This window comes from Erinaceus europaeus, chromosome 16, assembly GCF_950295315.1.
Source record: "Erinaceus europaeus chromosome 16, mEriEur2.1, whole genome shotgun sequence".
Classification (NCBI taxonomy): Eukaryota; Metazoa; Chordata; class Mammalia; order Eulipotyphla; family Erinaceidae; genus Erinaceus; species Erinaceus europaeus.
Window position 1 is genome coordinate 69,392,197 of NC_080177.1, and position 16,115 is coordinate 69,408,311.

The 16,115-nt window shown below is 47.0% G+C and overlaps 1 protein-coding gene across 1 annotated transcript in view; it reads left to right on the forward strand.

The window, feature by feature from the left end:
• The first annotated feature begins 732 nt into the window (after positions 1-732).
• SLC7A8 (solute carrier family 7 member 8) overlaps positions 733-16,115 on the forward strand; it is a 63,828-nt gene continuing 48,445 nt past the window's right edge. The window contains exon 1 of the mRNA XM_007537704.3: positions 733-1,666. Coding sequence (XP_007537766.1) covers positions 1,519-1,666 — 148 coding nt within the window. The 5' untranslated portion in view covers positions 733-1,518. The remainder of the gene's footprint in view (positions 1,667-16,115) is intronic.

The following is a 16,115-nucleotide window of genomic DNA, read 5'->3' on the forward strand; positions in this document are numbered from 1 at the left end:
CATTCTCTCCCCATCTGCCTTTCAAATTATCGATGCCAACAAGTAGACCGGAGGTCCAGGATGGTAGTTTAGCCTGAGTAGTTTGTGCTTCTCCTGAGGCCCTGGGCTCCATCCCCGCCCCCCGGCCTCCCACCCCTGTGCTTGGACACTTGTGCATGGGCCCCATTCCGTCAGACTTTGTGTCACTCTTTCCTGGGCATGGATGGAAGTCACTGCGTTTCCTGTCTCAGTTAAAGCTAAATAAGGGCTCAGTCAAGTGTGGACGACCCTTGGCTTCCTCGTGACTGGGCTCTCCTTACAGTCTGCCCAGCTCTCAGCTGGACAGACAGACGAGCCCGTTTGCCATTACTCTCCATTCTTTCCACTCCCCTGCCACCAGCTTCGGGTTGCTCCTGCTCTCAGAAACTGGAAGCCGATCTCCTGACAGCCTCCCCCGCCGTATCCTCAGGTGATCCAGGCATAAATATTGCAGCGCCCGCACCCGCGCCCGCGCCCGCGTCCGGATGACCTTAGCGCCTCGCCCCCGCGGCCCGGGGTGCGGAGAGCTCGCTCGCGGTGCGCCGCCTTGACCCGCCTCGCCAGCCCAGCGAAGGAACTCGCCCGAGCCGGCCGGCCGGCCGGCCGGCGCCCGGCTTCTCCCACCCCTTCCCGGGAGGCCGGCGGGGAGAGGGAGGCGGCCGCAGGCGCGCGGGGCGCGGGGCGCGGCGGCGGCGGCGGCGGCGGCGGGCGGCGGCGGGCGGAGCGGGGCCGGGATGGAGCGGCTCCGGGCGGCGGGGCGGGGCCAGCGCGCCGCATAAAAGCCCCTCGCCGAGCGGGAAGCGCCACCGCGGGCGCCGGGCCACGCCGCTGTCACCACGGTGATGGGCTCGGTGGCGCTGTGAGGACAGAGCTCGCGAGCCGGAGGGCAAGGACGAGAGAGCCGCGGCCGAGCGGACCCTGGAGAAGCCAAGCGGCCGGCGGGAGAAGTAAGAGCCCCCGGCGCGCACAGCACAGCCCGAGCCGGCCGGCCCGGTTCGCGGCGCCGCGCTGCAAGCGGAGAAAGTCCCGGAGCCTTGGCTTCAGCTAACGAGAACTTCTGTCATCCTCATCCTCAAAGAGGAGGCTGGCGGGGCGGCACAGGCAACCTGATTTCTCCGGCGGAGAGCGGCCGCTTCTGGAATAAGCCGCCGCCTGTGCGCGCGGAGCGCCGCATCCCTTGCGGGGTTGCAGCTGCGGGCGCCCTGCACCTCGCCCCTCACCCCCTCCAAAGCCACTCTTGTCCGTAAGCACAAGTGACAAGGAAGTAGCCATCCAGTGTAGGAGTCTTTTCTTTTCTTTTTTCCTTCACCTTCTCTGCCAGTGCCTGTATATTTTTTATTTTATTTATTTATTAGTATTTTTTAAAGAGAGTAGAGCTGGTCCTTACTTCGGGAAAGGTTTTTCTTTTTAATTGGAAAGGCTCTTTCTCTGAATACGTTCACACCCACACACCTCTAAAAAGACAGAGACACATCGGAGGCTGAGCGCCCAAGGAGAAAGATGGAAAAGGGAGCCCGGCACCGGAACACCGACAGGAACCACCCGGGTGGGAGCGAGCCCGAGGCGGACCCCGACGCCGGGTCCGGAGGGGGCGGGGTGGCCCTGAAGAAGGAGATCGGATTGGTCAGCGCCTGCGGCATCATCGTGGGTGAGTACCTTGGATTCGCAACCCCCAACCCCTGCAAAGGATTATTCCCCCTCCCCCGTGCCGGAGCTTGTGCCCACGGGTCAAGTTTGACAGGTGTAGGAAGTGTTCAGGGCCCAAGTCTCTGCCTTGAGCACGGCTGGACAGGTGCTGGCAGTTAGTTAGTTTTGTCCTCCAACTGGTTAAAAGCAAGTCTCCAGACTCTATGTTGGTAGGTTATGGTTTAGTAGGCTGGGGGGAGGGAGGGGAAGAGGGGCCTGAAATATTGACATTTCTGCAGCCACCTCCTCTCCAAGAGTTGGACTGGCTGCTAAGACACACTTGTGGGTATATTGTGCTGTATGAAACTAAGGGTCTAGACAGTATGTAACTATAATAAGAAATCGCTGGACTGGGTGGGGAGCACACACTTTCCGGTCCAGAAGGACCGGGGTTCAAGCCCCTCGTCCCCACCTGTGAGGGGAAAGCTTCACAAACTTTGGAGCAGTGCTGTCTTTCTCTCCCCTTCTCTATCACTTTCTGCCAAAAAATAAAAAAATTAAAAAAATGGCCATGGGCAGAGGTAGATAATATAACGGTTATGCAAGGAGACTCTCAGGCCTGAAGCTCTGAAGTCCTATGTTCGATCCCCTGCACTGCCATAAGCCAGAGCTGAGCAGTGCTCCGGTTTAAAAAAAAAAAAAAATCACTAAAAATGGCCACTGGGAGAGGTGGAGTCATCATGCAGGCATCACGTCCCAGTAATAATCCTGGTGGCAAGAAAGAAAGAGGGAGCTTCAGGGGCAATAGTAATGCCTTGCCTTTCTGTAGTCACCATGTTTCATGTGCCACTTTCACTTTGTGAAATAGCTGTGACAGGACATTTCATAGATGAAGAAATACTTCGTGGAAGAAGAGAGAGCGTGTAACTTTCTTTTTTCTTTTCTTTCTTTCTTTTTTTTTTTTTTTTTTTTTACCAGAGCACTGCTCAGCTCTGGTCCATGGTGGTGCAGGGGATGAACCAGGGGCTTTGGAGCCTCAGACATGCCTGTGAGTCTCTTTGCATAACCATTATGCTATCTATCACCCCCACCCCAAGCTTGTAACTTTCTAAAAGTGTGTAGCATGCAGGCATGTAGTTTCGCTCTCTCTCTCTTTTTTTTTTTTTTTTTTTACAGTTTTTTAAAAATATATCTTACTTATTGGATAGAGACAATCAGAAATTGAGAGAGGAGGGAGAGAGGAGAGAGAGATACCTGCAGCACTGCTTCACCACTTGTGAAGCTTTCTCCCTGCAGGTGGGGGCTGGGGATTTGACCCTGGGTCCTTGTGCATTGTTCCATGTGCACTCAACCAGGTATGCTACAACCCGACCCCCCCTAGCATGCAGTTTCTCTTGTTGTTTAATGGAGGTGTTTTTTTTTCTTTTTTTTTTTTTTTCTCAGAGCACTGCTCAGTTCTGGCTTATAGTGATGCTGGGGATTGAACCAGGGACCTTGGAACCTAAGGCATGAAATTCTTTTTTATAACCATTATGCTCTCTCCCCTACGGTAGCCCTCTCAGTGTTCACAAAAGACCTGTGAATCTTTGAGGTTCTCTAAAGGGCTTGAATTTGGAGTCAAATGGGAACTGATGGGTCAACTGTGTCCTGGCTGGGAGACTGGAAGCAGGCGTGAGTGCCCTTGTACCTAACCGTACTCTGCTGGGCCCTGGATGTAACACCATCCCTACATGACACAGCCCCTCTTTCCAGAGAGGCCTTGGAGATTGGGGGTGGGGCAGTGGCTCATTACTGTCCTCACTCCAAGAACTGAGACCATCTGGTCAAGCATTTTTCCTCCCTCTCCCCACCCCCCCCCCACCCTTCAGAGAAAGGGTGCTCAGGCAGAATATGCTGCTGGTGCCCAGGAGCCGGCTGCTCTGGGTGAGCCTGTGGCCCATGCCGAGCACAGACACATGGGCTCCCAAGCAGCAGTGACACTGGAGTCGCCCTTGAAATCGAATAAAATCAGTCGAGTATTCTGATAAGCCTCTTTCACTTCTACACCTAGAAGCCACCAATCTTGTTATCTTACGCTGTTTTTGAAGTCGAACCTCCACTTTATTTGATTTTCTGACTCGAGGTTTTTCTAGGCGTTAGATGATAAGCTGTAAGCAAGGTAATGTCATTAAATACCAAAAAAACCTGTAGTCATCTTCTGAATCTCTCATTACCTATTCCTTGCCCCTCCTTTATCTCAGTGTTCTTGGAAGAATGAGATCAGCAAAGTACTCAATACATACAGCACATGCCAATTTAAGGTCTAAAAATAGACCAGAGGCTGCTCTCTCCTTTGCCAGTTTGACTGATAGGATTAAGCCTTTTCCTCCCTGATTCATGCACAGATGTGCACACCCACACCCACATAAGCACAGTCAGACCTCCTTCTTGTCTCAGCTTTGCTCGCCCACCCCTACATATGTGCGGGTGAAAGGGCAGAGGGTGCTTTCTGATGTGTGGGTGAGTTTTTGTCTCCTTAGCATCCTCCTAAGACTCTGAAGAAACCAGAATGTTCGGGCTTAAGAAGCACAGACTTCAGCTGATGGATGTTGTTGCTGATTTGTCCACAGCCTTATTGATGGCACTTCAGTGTGACAACAGTCCCAGCTGGGACCATGGTGCCACTACAGTAATAAGAATAATAATGATGTGCCCTGGGTGGGGGGGATGCAGTGGGAAAAGTTTACCTCTCAAGCATGAGGTCCTGAGGTCAATTTTCAGTATCACATATGACAGACTGATACTCTGATGAATAAATAACATTTTAAGGAGTAATGATGTGGGTGTTCTATAATGAAAAGTGATCCTGAAATATGTAACCTTGGGGAAGTTAAATTACTTTTCCAAAGTGTGGGAGTTACTATGGAGTGATTGGTATTTTATTAGGCTGTTGGAAAAGTCTCAACATTGTTTCTATGCAAACATGTGTGGTGACCTCAGCTTAAGAGGAGATGCAGAGTTCCCCTTAGGATGGTGTACAGGCTGGGGGGGTGGGATGTAAGGGTGTTGTTTGGCTTCCCCTCCTGCGGGGCTGTTGACTTATCTGAGCACAGACTCCTTGTGGAGCACAGACTTCTCTTCTAGAAGGATTTCTGAGTGGATGCAAGTGATGCAAGTTTTTTCAAGAAATGTAGAAATGGCGTTTTCCACTGGGAACTCAGTGATCCAGGTTAATGCGGAAGAAAGAGAATTAGAAGGCCAGAAAAGAAAGGAAATTGCCTGAGTGGATAACGTGATGCACTATGGGAAAGTAACAACTGGCCCACATCTTTTTCATACTCAGTTGATTTAGAGGGATGAATTATCACAGGCTTATAGAATCAAGCCATAGGACAAAGCAATAAGCATGCACAGTCATTGTTGATGATTTAAAATGGAAATGACAGTTGCTACAGAAATATAAAATGAAAAAAGAAAAGAAATATAAAATGAACTAAAAGAGAATTTTATCCTTATAACCTGATTGGGGAGGTGAGATTCATGTGCATTAGATAGAACACTGAATATTAGGTTCATCTGGATGTATAAGACCTGAAGGGGAGCAAAGTGAGCGAACAGTGGGCAGCATAAAAGAGAAGCTCTCGGGAGTTGGGAGGCATCGCAGCAAGTTAAGCGCACATGGCACAAAGTGCAAGGACTGGGGTAAGGATCCAGGTTTGAGGCTCCAGCTACTGACCTGCAGGGGAGTCGCTTCACAGGTGGTGAAACAGGTCTCCAGGTGTCTATCTTTCTCTCTTCCTCTCTGTCTCTCTGTCTTCCCCTCCTTTCTCCATTTCTCTCTGTCCTATCTAACAGTGACGGCATCAGCAAGAATAACAATAATAACTACATCAACAATAAAAAAACAAGGGCAACAAAAGGGAAAATAATAGTAATTAAAAAATTAAAAGAGAAGCTCTCACCCAGAAATAAATTAATAAGTATCTTGATGGGGGCAAGGAGACAGCTCACCCAGCAGAGCAAGGCATGAGGATCTGGGTTTGAGTCCCAGACCAACAATTGGAAGCATCTGCATGAAGGAAAACTTTATGAATTCTTTGGAATCTCTCCTTCTCTCTCTGTTTCTCTTATCTAAAAGAGAGAAAGATAGTGAAATTCCACCAGCGCTGGTGGAACTGTGCGGGTATGGAGCTCCAGTGATAAACCTGGTGGTTAAAAAAAAAATCTTGAAGGATGTGGGGAAAGATGGCATAGAGAAGGTGATTCTGGGAAAATTTTTAGAAAATTAATAATGACTAAAAGGACTGGGTGATGATGCACCTGGTTGAGTACACATGTTAACAATGCGTGAGGACCTGGGTTCGAACCCCTGGTTCCCACCTGCAGGGGGAAAGCTTTGCAAATGGTAAAGCAGAGATGCAGGTCTCTCTATCTCTCTCCCTATTGCCCATCCCCCTTGATTTCTGGCTGTCTCTATCCAATAAATAAATAAAGATAATAATAAAAAGAAGAAGAAGAATGACTAAAGGGTTACTTCCTGAGGCTGGGGGATGTGTCCTGCTCATCTCTTAAGCTTCAGTGCTCAGGAGAGTACCCGACAAGGAATACTCAAAGGACTGTGGAATTTCATTGACTCTTATATAAAAAATTCTTGTACTGAGGGCAGTATAGCAAAAGAAGTATTTATCTGAGGGGCCACTGGAAACCAGACCTGAAATTATTTATTTTGGAAGCATTAGGGAATGCATTCAGGGCCTCACAAGTGATTCTACTGAACAACCTCTCAGGCCCAATTTCTTTCTTTCTTTTTTTCCTTCCTTCCTTCCTTCCTTCCTTCCTTCCTTCCTTTCTTTCTCTCTTTTTTTTTTTTTTAAAGATTTTATTTATTTATTAATGAGAAACATAGGAGGAGAGAGAAAGAACCAGACATCATTCTGGTACATGTGCTGCTGGGGATTGAACCCAGGACCTCATGCTTGAGAGTCTAATGCTTTATCCACTGCGCCACCTCCCGGACCGCTGGGCCCAATTTCTAATCCACCAATCCCCCTCACCTTTTTATTTTTTTTCTTTTGGGGGAGAGGAGACAGTGAGCAGCAGAGAGAGAGGAGAGACTCCACAGTGCTGCTCACAGTCCAGTGCTCCCTGGGCAGCACATTCTCCCGGGTGAATGAGCTGTCTGCCTCCTGGCACTTTGAAAAATCTTCCAGTCAGAGTTATTCCATCAAAACTGGACAATCAAGTTGGCTTATTTAAAAGTTTTAACCTCGCCTTTGCCCTAATCTAACCAATGTACTTGGCTAAGGGGACCTGTTACCAACAGGAGAATTTAGATTTGCCCAAAGGTGTGGAGTCTCCCCCAAGTCTGAAGAGAGATGAAGAAGCAGCAACTTTAATTTATTAATGATACCAAAGCTATTAATATCTCTCTTTATTAAACACTTACTATATGCCAGGCACTTGCCCAGTTACCCAACATGCATTACTTAATTGAACCCTCACAACAGGGATAGGAACATACTATCCCTGTCCCCAGATAAGGAAACAGAAGCTCTGAGGGTTAAGCAATTTGTTGAGGACACAGCTACAAAGTAGTGAAACCAGAATTCAAAGTTAAAGGTTGTCTGAATTCTCCTCCCTTCCTTTCCTTCTCTCTCTTGTTATTTTTAAAAAAAACATTTATTTGTATTTATTTTTCCCTTTCATTGCCCTTGTTGTTTTAGTTTTTGTTGTTGTAGTTGAGGTCGTTGTTGTTAGATAGGACAGAGAGAAATGGAGAGAGGAGGGGAAGATAGAGAGGGGGAGAGAAAGACAGACACCTGCAGACCTGCTTCACCACCTGTGAAGCGACTCCCCTGCAGGAGGGGAGTCGGGAGCTCGAACCGGGATCCTTACGCCCGTCCTTGCTTCGTGCCACATGCTCTTAACCCACTGCGCTACCACCTAACTCCCTTTCTCTTTCTTCTTACTGCCGCTCAGGGTACAGCCTACATTACTAATCAATCCACTGTTCCCAACAGCCTTCTTTTTTTTTTTTTTCTGATAGGACAGAGAGAAACTGAGATAGTAGGGGGTGGTGAAGAGAGAGAGACCTGTAATTCCCCCTTTCAGGTGAGGACCTGAGGCTTGAACTGGGCCTTTGTGCATGGTTAACATGTACATTTAACTGGGTGCACCACATACTGGCCCCCAAGCTTGTGTGAACTCTCAAACAGAATTATTATCTTTTTCTTTTGGCCCTAAAAGGGAACTTTTCTTTTGGCTCCTGGGCAAAGATCCTTATTCATTTTAAACGTGGAGTAATTAGCACGGTGCTCCTGAAAGTTGATGACCCCATTAAGGGGGAGCTGAGTGGGTCCGTGGGGAGTGGAAGAAGGTGACGCTCTCTGTTGCTTAAGACTTGGGGGATCTGCCCATGTAGACCACGCTCCCACTCACCCTCCCAACATGCACCTACAGGATTAGAATTCTTGTAAATCATGGGAGAGGTGTCCATTAACTTTCTGGTCTTCAGGTCATTTTTCCCCCCACTAGTTTTATATTTAGGCTCATGGCCAAAACCTAGATCTGAAGGCTCCAGACTGGCTGCAAAGCCTGAAGAAAAATGTGCGCCCTATCTTTCTGTCTCATCATTTTGTTTTTAACACAATGTATATTTTGGAGGGAACTTGGTGTATTTGCTGCAGGGCAGTAGTGGAAGCAGGTTTAGCCACTGGCCCGCTGTCTCCCAACTTACTGGATTTGAAAAACAGTGCTTATTGGAGCCGGGAGATGGCTCGTGATAAAGTGCATCGTTGCATGTTTGCAGCCCTGGGTTCAGTCCACATAACAAAACAACAAACATCATAAGTGACGATGTGGTGCTCTGGTCTCTCTCAGACATTTTAAAAAATATTTTTATTGTCTTTATTTATTCATTGAGTAGAGACAGCCAGAAATTGAGAGAAAGGGGACAAAGAGAGGGAGAGAGACATCTGCAGCCCTGCTTCACCACTCACAAAGCTTTCCCCCTACAGGTGGGGACTGGGGCTTGAACTTGGGTCACTGCACATTTTAACATGTGCACTCAACCACCACCTGGCCCCTCTCATACATTTTTTTAGTCAGACTAAGTAACATTTATTGGATCCTCATAAAATATCAACTCCTGTGATGTTAGCTCATTTAAAAAATATTTTATTTATTACTGAGAAAGAGAAAGAATCAGACATCACTCTGGTACATATGCTGCCGGGGGATTGAACTCAGGACCTCACGCTTGAGAGTACAATGCTTATCCACTTTTCTACCTCCCAGGCCACCTATTGGCTCTTTTTAAAAGCATTTTTATAATTGTTAAAGATGCATTTATTTGTGATAGAGCTAACCAGACCGTCACTTTGACACATGCCATGCCAGGGTGTGATCAGACTCAGGGAATTCTATGCTTGCGATTCCAGCACTTAAAGTCATGTCACCACCTCCCAGGCTGGTAACTCTTTACATATATTGCCTTATTAAGTCCTGACTACAATGCTAGTGAAGCAATACTATCTTTATTTTAAACATGGGAAAGACCTGGTAGATAGTTTGCCAAGGGAGATGTAACTGATTTCTGATATGATCTGACTTAGCTGCCAAAGCTTTTATTATCCATTTCTAGTAGGTGAACTAAGAGCCAAGAGTGACTGGGAAAACCATGCATGTCTAATATTGAAAAAGTTGGGGGGACACTTTTTTAAAAAGATATTTGTCAACAACAACAAAAAAGTGTGACTGTGTAGAGCTATACTGAAATGATGCTGGGCTGACTTGGAAACACTTTAGGTCCAAAAAAGTTGTGGATCCCATGGCAGAGTCTACACCACTGAAGAATGTTTTATAGTTGCAGCCCAGGTGCAATAGCTTGCATAGGACTTGCATGTTTGAGGCTCTCCATCTGAATCCTGGTGTTGCCTGTTCCAGGGTGCTACTCTGACTTGTCTCTTATATGAAACCCTCTCTTATCTGATTTCAATAATACAAATTAATCTTTTTATCTACTGCACCATCTCCTGAACAACACACAAATTAAACTTTTTTAAAAGAACATTTTAGCCTCTTCTTTTTTTAAAAAAATATTTGTTTATTTATTTATTCCTTTTTGCTGCCCTTGTTGTTTTATTGTTGTAGTTATTGTTGTTGTTGTTATCGATGTCATCATTGTTGGATAGGATAGAGAGAAATGGAGAGAGGAAGGGAGGACAGAGAAGGGGAGAGAAAGATAGACACCTGCAGACCTGCTTCACCGCCTGTAAAACAACTCCCCTGCAGGTGGGGAGCTGGGGTCTTGAACTGTGATCCTCACGCGGGTCCTTGCGCTTTGCACCATGTGCGCTTAACCCACTACGCTACCGCCTGACTCCCAATTTTAGACTCTTAACAGTCTGTGTTAGTCTGTACTCCCTAAAATGTCTATGGGGTGTTAACCAGAGAGTGGAAGTGTAAAAACAGTTTCTTGATGTGTACTTCAATATATTTTTTAAACATGGAGAGATTAGGATTGGGTTTCTTCAGTATGAAAATATGTTTAAAAGTCTCATTGTTCACAAGGAAAACTCTGAGACAGAAGCCAGCACAGAGGCTTGTCAAAACAAACACATGTTGGTGAATAGAGAAAGGCCATGCCCAGTAGTATAATAATAATAAGTAGCCACAATTTACAGAGTGCTGCTGTGTGCCGGATACCTGTTCAGTGCTTCATAAGTGCTCGTATCGGGTGTGTGTGTGTGGGGGGGTAGATAGCATAATGGTTATGCAAAGACACAGACTCTCATGCCTGAGGCTCCAAAGTCCCAGCTCCAAACCCCCCCCCCCCACACACACACACTACCATAAGCCAGAGCTGAGCAGTGTTAAAAAATAAAAAAAAGGAAATAAAATAATAATAATTAAGTGCTCACATCTAGTCCCACGACATAAAGAGAAGGGAATGTTGAAATGAGTAAGTCACTGGGCTGCATAGACGCCAGGCTTAACTCTTGGTGATTAAAGTCTGAAGCCCCTAGGCTTAGCCAGAATGCTCCGCCTCACGGAGCTCCGGGCATCAGAGCTGGACCCTGGATCCTGCTGCAAGCTTCCTGCCTCCAGGAACCAGGCAGCTCAGGGAACAATCTAGTTAAGCCTGCTGCTGGAGGGCTGCAGTAAGTTCTCCCCAAAGAACAGAGTTGCAGCTTTGAGCGGATGGCAGGAAATCCTTAGGGTTGGCAGAAGAAAATAGGAACCCAGCAGCTAAAAGTCATATCCTAGAGCAGACCCAAACAGCCCATTTTATTTCTAAAAATAACAACAAGAAAACAACAACAACAACAACAGCAAAATTCTTACCCCAATTGAATGACTGTGTCAGAGGCTAGCACTGTCTTATATGACTTGGCTGAAATAAATCAGCTTATTGATGTGGTGTGGGAGGATGAGGTCACACTGGTGGGTTTTCTGCTTTTCTCTGAGGGAATCCCACAGCATGCTGCCTCTCCCCCTCTCTGTCTTCCTCTCCTCCCTGTTTTTTAAAAATATTTATTTATTTTTCCTTTTGTTGCCCTTTTTTTAATTGTTGTTGTAGTTATTATTGTTGTTATTGATGTTGCCGTTGTTAGATAGGACAGAGAGAAATGGAGAGAGGAGGGGAAGACAAAGAGGGGGAGAGAAAGATAGACACCTGCAGACCTGCTTCACCGCCTGTGAAGTGACTCCCCTACAGGTGGAGAGCCGGGGGCTTAAACCGGGATCCTTAAGCCGGTCCCTGCGCTTTGTGCCATGTGAACTTAACCTACTGCACTACTGCCCAACTCCCTTGTTTGTTTATTTTTTAAAGATTTTATTTATTAATGAGAAAGATATGAGGAGAGAGAAAGAACCAGACATCACTCTGGCACATGTGCTGCTGGGGATTGAACTCAGGACCTCATGCTTGAGAGTCCAAAGCTTTACCACTGCGCCACCTCCCGGACCACTGGTTGTTACTGTTTTATGGGTGTCAAAAAAAGCAAACGTGAGCAGATAACTCCAATGACAGATCCTGAGCTACCAAAAGCAGCAAACGCTCAGGGACTCAGAGGGTCTAGGAACTGTTCCCTCCCAATTTATTTTACTTTATTTTTGGATAGAGACAGAGGAAAACTGAGAGGGGAGGGGAGATAGAGAGGGAGAGAGACACCACTTGTGAAGCTTCCCACCTTGCAGCTAGGGAATGGGGGACTTGAACCCAGGTCCTTGCATACTGTAGCATGCGCTCTACTGGGTGTGACACCTCCCGGTCTTTCCTCCCAGTTTTTTAACTCCCCACTAAGTACGGCAAGCACTTAGCATCTTATTTCCCTGCTAAAGTGGGTCTAGAGAGAGCCCCTAACCACAAGTCCCCTTCCCCTGGCAAACCCGACAGTACAAAATGCAGTCTGACCCCTGGGCCAGGGGCAGGAGCCGTGGGTCACAGGATTCAGGATCATTCTACGATTTAACATTCGGTGAACATTCATCCAGTATGTATGCTCAGTCCTGTGCCAAGCCCGGCGAAATATCATTTCACTGAGGCAAAATTACCCTCTCGAGTTTATTTTCAGCTGTTCTATTTATAGAATGAATGAATTCTGAGCTTTATCGATCACATCTCATCCTTCATCCTTTGCACAGTCACAAGTCTTGTCAGTTGGTTTGCTGTCTGCTTTAAATATCCTCAGCCCTGGCAGTGACGTCACTGCTGGGGAGAGGGTTTCACAACCTGTCTGAAGCTGTTCCCGGCAGCCTCCCTCCGAGCTGCACTGTGTGAAGTTGGGCTGCCCAGGGAGAGGGCCTACTGTTGCTGCAGAATTAATTATTAGTGTGTCTTTCTGGTCTATAAATAGACTTTAAAGGGCCTAGTCTGTAGACCTGCGAAATGCACTAAGTCTTCAGCTGTTTCCTGGGAGTCTGCCGTTGCGTGTTGTATAGAGTGTCCAGGAAGAGCTGCCAGAGGCATTTGCTGAATGGCCTTCAGGCTGGAAGTGGGAAGAGTACATTCTCACACGATTCACATCGGTGTGTTGTGGAGAGGGAGGCAGCAGAGAGGGCAGAGCAGGAGAGGGTATTTAGAGACAGTCTTGGCTTTGCAGATCACTCCTTGGAACTCGTGAATTACCAGCTCACTTAGCTGTAGATGGGAGTTCCTTGTGAAATATTAAAACACAGCCAGTTTCCTACGGTAAATATAGGTCCTGTTAATAGGACTTCTTAACTTGAGTTCATGCCTTCCCACTCTTACTTCCTCTGCGGTGTTACCTTCCTGCCTCAACTCACATATATGATACACTCACTGACACTGGTACAGAAACTTAAAGTTGACAGGTTATGTGATAAGAACTGGCAGTTACAGCTTGAGCCTGCGCGGCTCCTAGCCCAGCCAATGCTTTTGCCTTTTTCTCTCTAGATTTGGTCTCCTTACTCATCAGAGCTTCGTCCCCATGCTTCCCCTCCTCCAGGAAGCTTCTTCTGAACAGCTCACCCAGTGACCTTCCCCATGCCTGCTGTTCTGCCTACAGTAGCATTCTTGCTACTTCTCCTCTGTCTGGTGTTGTCAGCTCTGTGTCCACATATTGCCTTCTCTTGGCCACACAATGTCTTGACGACAGGAACTGAGCATCACTCGTGCTTACATCCCCACTTAGTCTGGTACACTGTAAGGACTTAGAAAGCATTTGTTGAACAGTAACAGTGAAAAGTAAATCGTCCGTCGGAAGACTGTTTCCCAGTAATGTGGGTATACTTTGCATTGTTGAACTGTACACTTAGAAATAGTTAAAATGGGGCTGGGGTGTAGTTCACCCAGTAAAATGCACACGTTACCATCCCCGAGGACCCTGGCACCACACGGGAGCCACGGTGGGGGAGGATACTTGATGAATGGTGGATCAGTGCAGTTGTCTCCTCTTTCTCTCTCTCTCTTTCTCCCTCTCTCTCTCTTCTTCTCTATGAATTAAAAAAGGAAGAAAAATAGACATCACGAGGAGTGGTGGAATCATGTATGAAACTGGTGCAGAAAACAAAAAAGGTTAAGACAGTAAACATACTTATTTTAAATTAAATATTTATTCCCTTTTGTTGCCCTTGTTTATTGTTGTAGTTATTGATGTCATCGCTGTTGGATAGGACAGAGAGAAATGGAGAGAAGAGGGGAAGACAGAGAGGGGGAGAGAAAGATAGACACCTGCAGGTGGGGAGCCAGGGTCTCGAACTGGGATTCTTACGCCGGTCCTTGCACTTTGCACCACGTGTGCTTAACCCGCTGCACTACCGCCTGACTCCCATTGATTTATTTTCTTTTTACACCACACAGCATTAAAATTTTTTAATTAGTTTTGTGAGAGGATGAGGGGACCACTCTACTCTGGCATATGTGATACTAGGGATCAACCTTGACAACAACAAAAATTTAGTTTAGAGGCTAGGTGGTGATGTACCCAGTAGAACACACATTATCATGCTGGAGTAACTGAACTCAAACCCTTATCCCCACCTTCAAGAGGGAAGCTTCATGAACAATGGGAGCAGTGATACAGGTGTCACTACTTCTCTTCCCCTCTCTGTGTCTCTCATCCTCTGCCCAAAACAAAAAAAGGACCACCAGGAACCGTGGATTTGTTCATACAAGAGCTACAGCCATAGCCCTGGTGGTGGTGGGGGACTTAAAAATGAGTTATTTTTCAAGCCAAGATGTAGCTCAGTGGTAGAGCACATGCTTTGCATGTATGAGCTCTCATTTCAATGGTTTATTTTATACAATATAAGTCACCAGGGTAATTGCGGGGGTCCAGTGCCTGCATGATGACTCCACACTGCCACTCTTTCCTTCCTTCCATCCTTCCTTCCTTCCTCTCTTCTTTTATTTTATTTTTTGATAGAAAGTAGCAGAGATAAATGGAGGGAGAGAGGGAGAAGGAGAGAGAAGGAGAGGTAGCTGCAGCACTGCTTCACCTCTCATGAAGTTTCCACCCTGCAGGGCCTGCGCCTTGGTCATCAAGCATAGTTACATGTACCAAGGGAACCACTGCCTGGCCTCAATTTTAATTTTTTTTAAACCAGACCATTGATCACCACTGGTATATGGTGGTACTGAGGGGTAAACCTGGGTTTCAGAGCCCTAGGCCTAAACCACTGTGTTACTTCCCCATCCCAAGGTTTATTTTATTTTATTGCTTTTATAAGAGTCATTCCCATGAATGGTAAATTTTTGTTTTTGAGTTAAAAAAACAAATCAAACGGCTGGGTGGTAGTGCAGCAGGTTAACCGCACATGGCACGAAGCACAAGGACAGGCGTAAGGATCCCAGTTCGAGCCCCTGGCTCCCAACCTGCAGGGGGGGTCGCTTCACAAGTGGAGAAGCAGGTCAGCAGGTGTCTATCTTTCTCTCCCCTCCTTGTCTTCCCCTCCTCTCTCCATTTCTCTCTGTCCTATCCAACAATGACGACATCAATGGCAACAATAACAGTAACTATGGCAACAATTATAATAATGACAGCAACAAAAATGGGAAAAAATGGCCTCCAGGAGCAGTGGATTCATGGTTCAAGCACCAAGCCCCAGCGGTAACCCTGAAGGCAAAAACAAAAAAAAAACCAAGCAAACAAACAAACCAAAAACCAAATCCAAGTTCAAGTCTGAAAGAAACATTGAGGCTTGAAGGCAAGGAAGGCACCATTACTCTTCTGTTTTCTGTTCCGGAACCGTCCTGCGCATTGTGGAGTGTTTAGAAGTATCCCTGGGCTCCACCCAGCAGATACCAATAGCACCCTTTCCCCCAGCAACCAGGAACATCTACAGACATTGCCAACATTATCTGGGATGTGTGTGTGTGTGTGGGGGGGGGGGGGCGGCTGAGAAGGGTGGTGCTGAAACACCCCTGGATGAGAACCACTGAGGCAGACAGCCTCTCACTGCTGCTACCTGACTCCCCTGCTGGACTGGGAGCTTCTGGAGACCAGATGTGAATCCTTAATAGGAATAGTTGAGGTCTCTACATCCTTGGCCCCTCAGGCCAGGATGCCTGTCTTTTAGGAGGTGGTGGGTGGTGGTTGGCTCCAGCTATTCCATTAAAGTCCCTGTGTGAACAAGTGCTCCCCAATTACCTTTTCAAGCAAGCATGTACAGAGTGGGTGCACTGCAATTACCTGCGGGCCGCCCACCTACAGCATCTGAAAATTACACCTAGACAAGCAGACATATGATTCAGAGACTGCTTCACAGTCCTGGCTCCACAACGTTATCCTGGAGCCAAGCCTGCAAAGCAGATTCTGTCAGGGTTGATATGTATCCCAAATGGTAGATGCCAGCGATCTCTGATATTTGCCAGTGTGTCACAAATTACAGAGTGCTCTCCCACACTTTCTTATCTCCCTTGATCTCCACAACCACCACCCCCAATGGGGGGGTGGTGGCCGGCAGATGGAAATGATTGCAGATGGAGGAAGGGACTTGTAGAAGAATTCAGGCCCTGTGGCCTGGGA